This window comes from Henckelia pumila, chromosome 4 (genome assembly GCF_033568475.1).
Source record: "Henckelia pumila isolate YLH828 chromosome 4, ASM3356847v2, whole genome shotgun sequence".
Taxonomy (NCBI): Eukaryota; Viridiplantae; Streptophyta; class Magnoliopsida; order Lamiales; family Gesneriaceae; genus Henckelia; species Henckelia pumila.
In genome coordinates, this window is record NC_133123.1 from 151,696,571 (window position 1) to 151,710,557 (window position 13,987).

Sequence of the window (13,987 nt, forward strand, 5' to 3'; positions counted from 1 at the left end):
TTAATGTTTTATCTTTAATATTTACATCTAAATTTGTAAAAAAAAACAATTAAAATTTTAAAATACAGTACAAAATTAGATTTTTTATTTAAAAAATATGTAATTTTAATAATTAACTCAAATACATTTCGGCATGAGAGTATATTGTAAATTTTTGGAGTATATAACTCAAGTGTAATTTTTAAAATATTAGAATTTTACTTGATGAATTTTTTGGTATGAAAATCCAACGTAATAACTTTTTAGAAAAAAAAATTATTTATTTGTTAAATAAGGAACTTCAGTGGTGAGTGTTGTTATAATTATTTCACAAATTTTTATTTTTAACTTCAAGCATCAATTTACGAGTGTGTCCATCTAAGACTGTTATGGGCTTGTCCCATCGAGTCATTTTCATTAAGCCCAACTTAAAGTCTATCCTGATTGTGGGCCGGTAGCCCACAACGTTTTTCCAATTTGATTACAATTTTTCTCCCGAGCAAACTTAACTGCTGTCAAAACTGACGGGTGGGATGAATCAACTAGCAAGCAGCAACCCATCAAAATTCTTAACTTATGAGTCGGTCCGTTAGTTGGACGAGTTGGAAAATTAGCAAATCAACCTGTTTATTTGGTGATACGAAATCAATTTTTAGTTATATTTGGCAAGTAGGACAAGTCGATACGTCATTTGATCTAGTTAAAAAATAGTTAATTAATCCGCTTATTTAACGGGACGAGACAGGTCAATCTAACTGACCTTATCCACTTTGATCGCTCTATTTACATGTCTTAATAATGCCTTGATTTCAAAATCCGATTGCTTGCAAAGAACAAAAAATACTTCAAATGAGGGTTAAAAAAATTATAGTTCAACTCAAAATCTAGGACAATTCGATCCGAGCTACACTCCGAGCAGCTCAATTAAAACAAAATTCAAGCTCGGTTTCGAACTTCGATCAAATTCGAATTGAGTGTTACACTTACAAAATTATGTTTTTTTAATTTTATTTTTGTAAAAATGTTAATCCATCAGTCTAGCTACCTTTAATTTTATCATTTCATTCATGTTATACCTTCAATTTTATCAATAATCCATAATGTATATCCAATAAATACTTAAAAACAAGGGAGTATCTAGGGTTGGCATACCGGATCAAAATACCGAGTTTTTGGCATACCGTATCGAAATTTTTTAGATATACAAACATTTTTTCGGTATACCGAATTTTTTTCCAGTATCTATACGGTATCAATATAGATTTTTTCCGTACCAAAATTTCAGAATTTCAGTATCGATATCGATATAAATTTTTTCATATCAATATTTTTGATACGATATACCTAAAAACCATCCTTCAAATACCGGAGGTCCTACGTCATAAAATTAAAAAAAAAATACTAAAAACAAAAAATTGAACATACTCATTTAATCTTTTATAAGCTGAGACATTCCAAGCACAAATTTTAATATAAACTTGCACAACAAAAAACATAGCCAAAACACAACTACTATAGAGTTAATTATAATACAAAATATTCAATTATTCCCATGCATCTATATTTGCAGCACCATATGCTCAAATATCTCCATAGCAGAAACAGGCAATGCAAGAAGGACACTGATTCTATTCCTTTCTTCACCTTGAGGAAGAAACATAACCACTTCTTTTTCCGGCAACATGACCGGCCCCGACGCAACCGGCTTCCCCCAGCCGAAATCTATCGTATGAAACGATAGCCTGGACCAAGAAGTAATAAGCAAAGTAGAAGCCAAGGATGGCCTGGCTCGAGTCACTTCAAAATAATCTATAGCTGATCTCATGTACTCATCAGTCACCATTCCAACAGCTTCTTGGACGAGTTTTACCGTATACGAAAGCGGGTTTTTGAGTAACTCTCCGGCACTGCAGAGAGAGTTTGTCAAAACTATCGCATTCCCAAAGTATCTTTCCGGGACAGGGGGCTCGAATCTTCGTCGTCCGTCGACTGCGAATAGGAGCTTTGTCTGTTGGTCTGGCTTCAGGTTCAGTGCCTGGCTCCGCGCTCGCCAAACGAATGCTGTGAGAGCCTCAAACGTGCTGCACTTTTGTAGGGTACTTTGTTGCTGATCTTCTAAGGCTTTGTTTTTCATGTTCTGCAGTTTTTCGGGGTCGAAACAGAAGCATCTGTATTGAATTTCTTGATTGTTGTAAAGCTCGAAAGTGTTTGATATGTCTTCAATCTCTGCAAACTCATCGTGGGCGAATTCGAAATGGGGAGGGTTTCTTGATCTGAGGATGCTTCTGTCGATTAATGGAGGGCTTTTAAGTGGGATTCTTCTGGCTATTTCACTCCAAGAATTCACAAACTCCATTGCTGCAATCCCATCGGCCATGCAATGGTTCATGCACATTCCAAGAACAAAGCCTCCGCATTTGAATTTCGTTACCTGTAAGAAATTGAAACTTCAACTTCATACATATGCAGCACAAAAGTTCCATATTATAAGCATAATCAACCACACACACATATGGGATAATTGCATATGTACACTACCCTTCAGAAATATCGAGATTGTTAAAAATCTTCTACGAAAAACGAATGATCTATTGGCTCCGTATGTTTTTGAAACTTGAGTACATTCGTCCCCATGTTTTCAAATCAGAGTACCTACACTACCCCTTATTTGTCTGTGTTTCCAAAGAATTTGACACAAGGGATTAATAGTCATATGTGGTTTTCAGCAATATTAGATACTATTACTAGCAGTAAGGGCACACGCATTGCGTGTGTGTAACAAACAAACATCAATTTTTTTTTCTCAAAAGTGGAAGATGTGGGAGGTGGAAAAGTTGAAATGTCATAAAAATCAGCATATATAGTGGATTTTAAGATAGTTAAAATTGTGGTAGGAATTCTGATAGGAGAAAGTAGTTGAAAAAAAATGTGGGTGTAAAAGGTATTTTTGGGCATTTGAAAAACAGATCAAGACATCAATAAATAGTTTCTATAAAGTGCTCAAACTTAATTAATAGTAAAAGATATGTATTATATATCTTACTTGAACCACCAAAGGAGGAATTTCCGGTATAGTTTTTGCTCCAGTAATATCATAAACAAGCTGCTTCCCGAATGTCACTGAATCAGGCCTTGTAATATCTCCCAACTCTCCCATTTCACAATCTGCCTCAGCTTCCACAAAAACAGCTCCTTCTCCAGTACAATCCACTATAAGTTTCCTCTCCGAACTGATCGCAAGACGTCCCGCCAGTGGATAGTAATCCACAAGGACTTTCGATAATGCGTCCTTGATCACTTCAACAACATTTTCATTCCCTTTCTCCCCCGATTTAAAGCAGTATATCGTACGCACGATAACCGCGATATTTTGATCAAGATTCGACAAGAAGTAGACGCCCTTTACTGTTTGATCATGCGCTGGTGTAACAAGAGTTGGCTCCCCTCGTCGCACGAATAGTTCCAAGACTTTGCTGCTATCTTTCTGATCCATATTCGATTGAGATCTTGAAAACTGAGCAAGAAATTAAAATGGAAATTTGTGAAAAGATTTAATCCCTTTTAATGTTTTTTAAAGCCCGTGATCGATCTCTTAAAAGAAAAGTACCTGAATTTGCAGCCTGGATTTGAAAACTGAGAGTATTAGAATTAATGGTACATGTATAACAAGGTGCATGCATGTTAATTTGTTCTTTATAAATTCGAGTTGCTTCCTACAATTTCCATGGGAACCTTTTTTGGAAATGTTTTTGTAAGATTGTGCAAATAGGATATTGTTGACGTAGGTTACTTGCCCGACAACCAAATTATATTGTCAACAAATTAAGACATCTGGTATGTACATGGAAGATTATACGTTGGGGTTACACGTTGCACTTGAAATTATATAAATATCATTAATTTATTTTGGAAAGAATTTTTTCAAGTTAAGTGGAGGGATAATATTGTAATTTCATGTGCATTGTGTAACCCTTTATGTACATGTAGCATTTCCCTAATTAATATTAATCTTTGCATAACTTATCTCATCTAGTCACGCGTTCTTCTCGACATATTATTTATTCATCTATTAATTATTTATTTTACATCAATCAAATCATTGAATTTAAATTATTATATTATCTCTTATAAATAATATTATTAATATTTTATTTATTGTTAAAAGGACAAAATGGTAATTTATCATTTTTATATAAAATTTAATTAATCAAATCAAATAAACTATAATCTATCAATAAAATCAAATACTATATTAACTATCATTTCTTATTTATTTTTTATTACATTATATTACTTATCTATGTATTATTTATCCTATCACTCAAACCACACGATCTACGCTCTACACATGCCATAGATATAAGATATCATGTTAATTATTTTCGAGAAAAAGAACTCAATCAAGTGTTAATAGCTTCGGATTTGCTTTTGGCAGTGCAAGCAGTCACGTCACCAAAAATGATTTAAGCTATGTGGGCCTATGTGTTTCGGAGATTAAAATGGTTATGTTAGAGCTTAGCAATATTTTTTTGTTTCGTGTTAGAAGATCGACCAATGAAGTGGTCTAGTCTTTAGCTAAATTTATTTGTTCATCCTTGTATCTTTTTGTTGGGTGTTTGAGAGTTTTTCTCGTTGGTTGGTTAAACTTTTAATATTTGTATTTCTAGTATTCAATAAAGTTACAAGTTTCCCTGTCAAAAAAATAAAAATAATTCGATGGAAAAAAATAAATTTTAAAAAATATCCAATTTATTAGATTAAAATCAAATTGGAAAAAAAAAGAGAAAAAAGAAAAAGAATGAGCTAAAGAAATATCGAGGATAATTGTATGGTTGGATGTTGGGGTTATATAAGTACCCAAATTGCTTGCTTTGAGATTCTTATAAAAAAATAAATTTATAATATATCATGTTTGTCACGTAAACAATTAATAAATGTGCAACTTTCACCAAGAATTTTTCATCATTAGCCAAAAAATGTTTTAAGAAAATTACAAAATAGATAACGTATAAAAATCTTTAGGATAAAGGTCAAGTCACAAGTGCAATGCACCATATATGTCTCGCTTATCCATTATCTACAAGTTACTATACTTCTAAGGATGTTGGATAACTAATTTGTATTTGTCAAAGACTCATCTAGTCGGAGTGGGGTTTATAAAGCTCGTGCTAGCTATAAATCTTTTACTACAAATGTTCTTAGTGACAGAATTTTCCGTCGCTAATCTATGTTACATATTAAGTAAGAATACCTTAATTGATCTTTGGTATGTTCATTCTCAAATTAAAAAAAAAAAAATCTTATAAAAGTGTCAAATCACAAAAAATCCATATCATATTAAAATCAAACACTTCAAAAAATAAATATTATATTATACACATTATATTTATATATTACATTATCCCTAATATTTAGTGTGGGCCACTGCTTAGCAAGAGATTGACATCATTGCTCATTTAGTAAGATTCGTTCGATGAAATTAACGTTGGTTTACGTAGCTAAATTATTAACTTTTTTGCTAATATATTTATATTGTTTGTTGTAATTGGTGAATGAAGTTAAAAATGGCCCCAAACAAAAAATAATCCACATATATAGGTTTTAAGAAATGCCCAATTCAATACCTATTTAAATTTTTATACACTTATTTATTAAGAAAGATTCAATCCAATACACATTTAAACATTTATTTTTTAAACCCAAATCAACATACATTTAATTTTTTTAATGAAATATTGTATTAAATGAACTTTGTCAAACTAGTTTTTTGAAAACTTATCATCCCCAAATGTATTTGAAGTGTTTCAAATACACTAGAGAATGTTAGTTTTCAAGAAAAAAGTTTGGCTGAGGTCATTTTGCTATATCTCACAATTTATTAAACACTTACTTTTTCGTTTAAACCCTTTATTGTTAGGGAAATATTATGTGTACATGAAGGGTTATACATTGGGTTACATACTACACATGAAATTACAAAAGTATCCCACCACTTTATTTGAAAAAACTATTTCCAAAATACATTTATGTAATTTCAAGTGATGCGTGTAACTCAACGTGTAACTCTTCGTATACATGTAGCATCACCCTTATTGTTAAACCCTAGGCTTGAACACAAATACATGACACAAGGTTCAAAAAGTCAAGCCAAGAAGTAACAAAACAAAATGGAGAGAAATGAGGTCCAAAGTCAAGCCTAGCTTTTCTGAATTGTGGGAATTCATAATACATCTCATGACTTCATATACAAGTGGTAAGTACAAAAAAAACAGAGTAAAAAAAAAAAAAAAAAACCAGTTTCTTGAACACAACCAAGGATTTGACAATTTGATTTTGCTCCCATGATTATACATAACAAAGCATATGATCAATAAGTTAGAATACTTTACAAGCACAAGAACAAAAAAACAGATTCGATTTCGATCCCTTATACATACTATATGATCTGCAGCACCAGCTGTTCAAATATCTGCATAGAAGAAGCTGGCAATCCAAGAACCACATTAACACTCTTCCTTCCTTCCCCATGAGGAAGAAACAGGACTAATTCTTTCCCCGGCAACACGACCGGCATCGTTAAATCCGGCTCCCCCCAGCCGAAATCCGTCGTATGAAACGATAGCCTGGACCAAGTAGTAAGCAGCAAGGTCGCAGCCAAAGACGGCTTAGCTCGAGTCACTTCGACATAATCTATAGCTGATCTCATATACTCATCTGTCATCATTTTGACAGCTTCTTGAACCAGCTTTACGGCATGCGAAAGCGGGTTTTCTAGCACCTCTCCTGCACTGCAGAGTGAGCTTGCTAAAACTATGGCATTCCCAAAGTAATTTTCCGGGATGGGCGGCTCGAATCTTGATCGTCCGTCGACCGGGAACAGGAGTTTTGTTTGTTGGTCTGGTTTTAGGTTCAGAGCCTGGCTCCGGGCTCGCCAAACGAATGCGGCGAGGGCTTCGAATGTGCTGCACTTTTGTAAGGCTTGGTGATCTTCCAAGGCCTTGTTTTTTATGCTCTGGAGTTTTTCCGGGTCGAAACAGAAGGATCTGTAGTGCATTTCTTGGTTGCTGTAAAGTTGAGTAGTGTTTGATATGTCTTCGATGTTTGCGAATTCGTGGTGGGCGAATTCGTGACGGGGCGGGTTTCTTGATTTTAGGATGCTTCTGTCGATGAATGGAGGGGTTTTAAGTGGGATTCCTCTTGCTATCTCACTCCAACAGTTGACAAATTCCATTGCTCCGATCCCATCGAACATGCAGTGGTTCATGCATAGTCCAAGAACAAAGCCCCCACATTTGAATTTTGTTACCTGCAATAAAAATTTTAATTAATTCATAAGCTTATCAATGTATAAAAAAAAAACAATTTTTTTTAAAAAACTCAACTTATTGGACCATTTATAGGATTTAAAAAAAAAAAAAGGCCAGAGGATTAATTTTGTAATTTTCCCAAAGTATAGCATATCCCCAACAAAGTGATAGCGAATATATATATATCTTACTTGAGCCACCAAGAGAGGAATTTCCAATTCACTTTTTGCACTAGGAATATCATAAACAAGCTTCCCAAGTGTCTCTTGACCAAGCCTCTCAATATCTCCCAACTCTCCCATTTCACAATCTGCCTCAGCTTCAACAAAAACAGCCCCTTCTCCAGTACAATCCACTACGAGTTTCGTCTCAGAACTAATAGCAAGACGCCCCGCGAGTGGATAGTAATGCACAAGGATTTTAGACAATGCATCCTTGATCACTTCACCAACATTTTCATTGCCTTTCTTCCCTGATTTATAGCAGTAGATTGTGCGTACGATGATCGCTATGTTCTGATCAAGATTCGACAAGAAGTAGAGGCCCTTTGCTGTTTGATCATCTGCTGGTGGAACAAGGGTCGGGTCGCCTCGTTGCATAGCTAGTTCAATAACTTTGCTGCCATCTTTCAGCTCCATAAAACTGAGCAAAAGAATTATTTCGAAAAAATTCGACACCCCTTTTTATGTTTTTTGATGCAGATTGGATTTGAAAAACCAGATTATTAGAATTACAATGATAAGGGATTGTTCTAAATATGAATATATATAGGAAGAACACATTGAAGTGTTGGGAATAGAAAATTTGATGAGTTTCTGTTAATCAAAGATTGTGTGATACTGATAGTGACTTGGGATCTAACATGTTCATAAGCTAAGATTAACTAATAGATCGGAGGATATTTCTAAAGAAATTCATGATCTGTTTCCTGCCATTCCCCTGCTTTCTTAAACTTTTTTTTTTGGAAATTTACTTTTTGTAAGATTTTGCGAAAAGGGGATATTGTTGTGTCCGACCACCTCCCCAATAACCAAATATGGTCACAAATCAATGTGGTAAAAATATGAGTGATTCTATGTTATACCCAGTGTATATTTTGTAAAAGATGTTTGGACGAACATCTCACTTGAAAACAAACATGTGTTAACTCGTCAATATTTTTTTTCTGTTTTCAAGTGATATGTTCTCGGTTTCACCTGAATATATCCTACAAATATACTAAGAGTATTTTTTTCGATTTAGCATAGAATCACCTTTGTTAAAATTAATTACTAGAATATGTTTTGAGGTTAAAACTCATGCTGCCAAATCATTGTGATAAACTCAAAAAATAAAAATAAAAATGAAAATGAAAATGAAAAACAATGTGGTGACCTTGAAGTACACTTCTTCAACAAAATATGCTTCTTTCACAAACAACGTGAGAATTTATAATATTAAAATCATATGTCAAGAAATATACAATTTTTCCCAAAGAAAAAAGTGCAAAGGCATTTGGGACGACATTTGAATATTTGATAATCACGGGTAGGTAATAACTTTTATCAAGTTACATACGTAGAAGATTTCTTTTTATATATGCAAACAAAAGCTTATGCCTAATAATCTTGAAATTAATTAAAATAAACTTTTGAACTCAATTTGAATTGCACCTAATTTTTATTTTTTTTAAGAGGCTTCTAATTTAATTTTGAATATTATGAATGTTATGTTCGGAACCTTAGTTCATCACAATTCTTCTACTTGAATGAGAGGATTTTATTAGAAGGAATAATTTGATTGGAAGAATGTTTGAAACATATATTCATTCCAGCAATCAAATAAAGTTGTGTTGGATTGATATCCTTGAGATGACGTGGATTTTAAATTATCTGACTTGTTTAGATTTTTTTTAAAAAAAGTCAAGTGGATTTCAAATCAACTACACATCAAATCATGCAATTAATCTCAATAATAAGTGAGATTTATTTCAAATACACACAAATTGAATGTCTTTTGAAATGCGCCCCTCAAATTATTTCTCAAATCAAATCTCTGTCTCTCAAATGTTCGATAAAGCACACATTTAATTTGTCTCCAATACAAATCTTGGGTTTTGAGCACATTTGGATAAGGTGTTGTGCAATCCAACGACTCTACTTACGCAGCACATTTAAGCTCAAACAGACAACCAAATATTTAATGATTTGATTTTTTTTTTCTTTATTATTTTCCCCAAAATTATACACCAAAATATAGAGAAAAATGATTCTTTTAGTACATTAACTTAACCATTTTTTTGTTTTTGTCCATTAATTTTTTAAAATTTTGTTTTAGTACATTAACTTTTAATTTTCGGTTAGTTTGATCTAATTGTTAATGTGATAACTTGACGCGTCAGAATTTTTCGATGTCACGTTAGCATTTTCCGATGTCACATAAGCATTTTTCAGTATAACGTCATCCGTTGTACCAAAATAACCAAAAATCAAAAATTAATGTACCAAAACCAAATTTTGAAAAGTTAATGAACTAAATTAAAAAAAATAAACAAGTAAAAGAAAAAAAAAACTATTTTCCCAAAATAAAGCAACCAAAATCCTCACCCATCATTTATTAATAAAATTCTACAAGTATGAACCTTTATATAAACTTGCATGACAAAAACATAGCCAATATAGAACAAACCAAGAAAACATATTATGCATGGTATCAAACACAATTCTCTTTTGACACTATATTTGCAACACCAGTTGTTCAAATATCTCCATAGTAGAGGCTGGCAACCCAAGAAGCACATTGATACCCTTCCTCTCTTCACCATAAGGAAGAAACAGAATCACTTCCTTTTCCGGCAATCCGACCGGCCCCGACGCAACCGGCTCCCCCCACCCGAAATCCGTCGTATGAAACGATAGCCTCGACCAAGTAGTAATAAGCAAAGTCCCAGCCAAGGATGGCCTAGCTCGAGTCACTTCGAAATAATCTATAGCTGATCTCATATACTCATCTGTCACGATCTTAACAGCTTCTTGGACCAGTTTTACTGTAAACGAAAGCGGGTTTTCGAGCATCTCTCCGGCAGTGCACAGTGCGTTTGTCAAAACTATTGCATTCCCGAAGTATTTCTCCGAGACGGGTGGCTCGAACCGCGACCGCCCGTCGACCGCGAACAGGAGTTTCGTTTGCTGCTTGGGATCCAGGTTCAGTGCCTTGATCCTGGCTCGCCAAACGAATGCCGAAAGGGCTTCGAATGTGCTGCATCTTTGTGGGGCTAGGTGACCTTCCAAGGCTTTGTTTTTGATGCTCTTGAGTTTTTCGGGGTCGAAACAGAAGGATCTGTAGTGCATTTTCTCTGTGTCGTAGAGCTGGGAAGCGTTGGATATGTCCTCAATCTCCGCAAACTCGTGGTGGTCGAATTCGAAGTGGGGAGGGATTCTTGATTTGAGGATGCTTCTGTCGATCAATGGAGGGATCTTCATCGGGATTCCTCTCGCTGTTTCGCTCCATGAATTCACGAACTGCATTGCTGCGATCCCATCGAACATGCAATGGTTCACGCACAGTCCAAGAACGAAGCCTCCGCATTTGAACTTTGTTACCTGCAAGAAAGTTTAGAACTTGATGACATATACTGAGAAATAAAGTTTGCGTAGGCTCTTTTGGTGTTTGATTGATGATTTCAATAGCTCTGTTTCATGTTCTTCAAGTGTGAGTTTGATTATTGAAGATGTTAAAAAACTCTAGTACTGCACATATAGGCTAGTTCACTCGAATACTTTTGTTTCTATTGCAATAACTTCGTAAGTCTCCGTTTGGTTGGATTATTATTAATTAATGTATAATTTATTTTATTTAATCCTACATTTTTTTCACCATATTATTTATCTTTCTATTAATTATTTATTTTACATCAATCAAATCATTAATTATTTATCTTACATCAATCAAATCATCGAATTTAAATTACTATATTACCCCTTTATAAATAATATTATTCATATTTTATTTATTATTAAAAGAGTAAAATGGTAATTTTATATTTTTATATAAAATTCAACTCATTAAATCAAATAAACTATAATCTATCAATCAAATCAATTACTATATTCACTAGCATTTCTTATTATTTTTTAATACATTACATTACTTATCTATATATTATTTATCCTATCATCCAAACCAAACTGAGCCTTAGATCAATAATAAAATTATCTAGTGAATATAGATGCATCGATGACTCGTGGCTTATCTGACATTAAGGTCTCGAATTCGAGACTCAATTGCAATAATCCCTACCCTAACTCAACAAAGTAATAAAAAAATATAGAAATGTCGAGATATATTTTTCTTTATTTGTGATAACAAGACTACATTTGGTTTATTTCATTAAGTTTTCAATGTTTAGTTTTGATACATTATTTTTTAGTAATTTTAAGCTATTTTGATTCATTGCTTACTTGACACCGGAGAGTTTTGGTGTATATGCATCGAAAATTGTTGACATGTCAAATATCACGTCAACAATCAGATCAACAACGAAAACTATGTACGAAACCATAATTTTGAAAACTCAGTCGACCAAAACACAAAACTGAATAACTTAAATAACAAAAAAAATGTCACGTGTACTAAATCACAATTACTGAACAAAATATTATAAATTTATCATATCACGTGAAAATTAATTAATTATTAATTTAACAGCAAATCACGTGAGGAATGTCACCAGCTACATTTCCCCCCAACATTTAACTATATAATATAATATGTTAAAAAAATATAAATATACATAGTCCTATAGCCCAGCTGGATCAGCACTTGTCGTCTATTTACAAAGGACCATGAAGTAGAAAGCATTGCAAACAAGGCCACGTACTTGCCTCGTATCATTTCCTCCATGGCTAAGAAACTGCCGACTCAATCAGCCAATAAAAAATTAGAAAAAGTCAACTAGGCCGATGGGTGCAATCAGAGCCGTTGGATCATACGATCGGATGGATCATATTTATGGAGTGCGTAATGAATAGACACGATCGCGACTCTTTGGGTAGGGATCATGCAGGGTAGATGAGATGTTACTCTTAAAACATTACATTATTCTTTGACTGATTCATAAGAAAATAATTATCGACAGATGAAAGGTTTATATATTTTTATCCGGAGAAATTTTCACAAAATATAATTGAGATATTATCTTAAAGATAGCATGATATTTTCTATCGATCGGATGAATCAGATTATTGGAATCTGGATTCTAACCAGGCAAATCGTATTGATACAAAAGAAAGTTTGTCATGTCATAAATCAAGCATGAAAATACATGAATATCTACACATCTAGATCAGGATCTAACAAACAAGATTCAAATGAGTCCAAAAGTCACGCGACCATTATCCATTCGATGTTACTAACTAAAAAGGCGTTGTATATTAGAAGATGATTGAAAGAACCCGACAAAAAGATTATATAATAAATTAAAAAAATTCTTACTTGAGCCACCACAAGGGGGATGGCCAGCATATTTTTGGCAGCAGGAAAGTCATAAACAAGGCTCCCAAGCGTCTCTTGATGAAGCCTCGTGATATCTTCCAACTCTCCCATTTCGCAATCTGTCTCAGCTTCAACAAACACAGCTCCTTCTCCGGTGCAATCCACTATCAGCTTCATCTCCGAACTCACCCCGAGCCGCCCCGCGAGCGGATAGTAATGCACGAGCACTTTCGACAATGCATCCTTCATCACTTCACACACGTTTCCACTGCTTTTGATCTTGCATGGTTTGTAGCAGTAAATCGTACGTACGAGGACCGCTATGTTCTGGTCGAGATTCGACAAGAAGTAGAGGCCCTTTGCTGTTTCTTCTGCTGGAGGAACGAGGGTCGGGTCGCCACGTCTCACGTTTAAGTCCAAAACATTGCTGCCATCTTTAAGATCCATGCTCGACCAAGATCTAGTAATTAATTTGGAAAAAAAAATAAAAAAAAGTCTTGTTTCGTTAGAAAAAGATGGAGCCCTTCATATGTTTTCATGATCCATTAATGATTAATGTGATGAAAACAAATTAAACCATACCTGTTTCTGCAGCCTGGATTTGGGAACTCGGATTCTTGGAGTGGCATTGAAAAGGGATTGGTGTAAAAATATGAATTTATGAAGAAGTATATAGTGTTATAGCTAGCTAGGGAACAAAGTTTGTGTACTTACTGAAAGTGACTTGGGGACTGGGGTTGTATACTATAGTATAAGATGTTCATAGAAACATATATATGAATATTGAGAGGATATTTGGACGAAATTGATCAAGAGTTGTTTCATGCCTTTTCCATGGTTTTTTTTTTTTTTTCTTTTTGACTATTTCTTGTTATGTATTTGCAGGCTGCAGCTAGCTGGTGACTTGCCCCAAAAACAAATTTGGCCACAAAATCTCTGCAACACAAAAAGAGTCTGCAAGCTTATAAATTTCGCTGCGGCAGATTTGGACCATTTCTTTGGGTATTACCCCAAGTATTGTGATACCAAGGATTGTCCAATCATGTAGAGGAAGCACATGTATATTTGGGTTGTCTAGTGCCCAAATTCCAACTATCCATTATTTTTATCATTTGATATGATATTATTTTAAATGAAATCATCTCAAATAAAAAAAAAATATGGTCTCTTGGATTTAGCATATGAGCAGTGCTCATGTACTAACATAGACAAAGCCAATATATTTGCTA

At 34.0% G+C, this 13,987-nt stretch overlaps 3 protein-coding genes across 3 annotated transcripts; all 3 read right to left on the reverse strand.

Annotated features, from left to right (window-relative positions):
* Nucleotides 1-1,537: 1,537 nt before the first annotated feature.
* Nucleotides 1,538-3,472, reverse strand: LOC140865454 (omega-hydroxypalmitate O-feruloyl transferase-like). Its single transcript, XM_073270109.1, has 2 exons — nt 3,023-3,472; nt 1,538-2,410 (listed from the first exon to the last, which is right to left on the reverse strand). Exons 1-2 carry the CDS (start codon nt 3,470-3,472, stop codon nt 1,538-1,540), a joined length of 1,323 nt encoding a protein of 440 aa, XP_073126210.1.
* A 2,943-nt stretch (nt 3,473-6,415) lies between these two features.
* Nucleotides 6,416-7,924, reverse strand: LOC140862078 (omega-hydroxypalmitate O-feruloyl transferase-like). The gene is made up of 2 exons (XM_073265081.1): nt 7,478-7,924; nt 6,416-7,285 (listed from the first exon to the last, which is right to left on the reverse strand). Exons 1-2 carry the CDS (start codon nt 7,922-7,924, stop codon nt 6,416-6,418), a joined length of 1,317 nt encoding a protein of 438 aa, XP_073121182.1.
* A 1,941-nt stretch (nt 7,925-9,865) lies between these two features.
* On the reverse strand, nt 9,866-13,625 carry LOC140866027 (omega-hydroxypalmitate O-feruloyl transferase-like). The gene is made up of 3 exons (XM_073270884.1): nt 13,341-13,625; nt 12,759-13,218; nt 9,866-10,867 (listed from the first exon to the last, which is right to left on the reverse strand). The coding sequence occupies exons 1-3, from the start codon at nt 13,385-13,387 to the stop codon at nt 10,001-10,003; spliced, it is 1,374 nt and encodes a 457-aa protein (XP_073126985.1). The 5' UTR covers nt 13,388-13,625; the 3' UTR covers nt 9,866-10,000.
* Between the last annotated feature and the right edge of the window lie 362 nt (nt 13,626-13,987).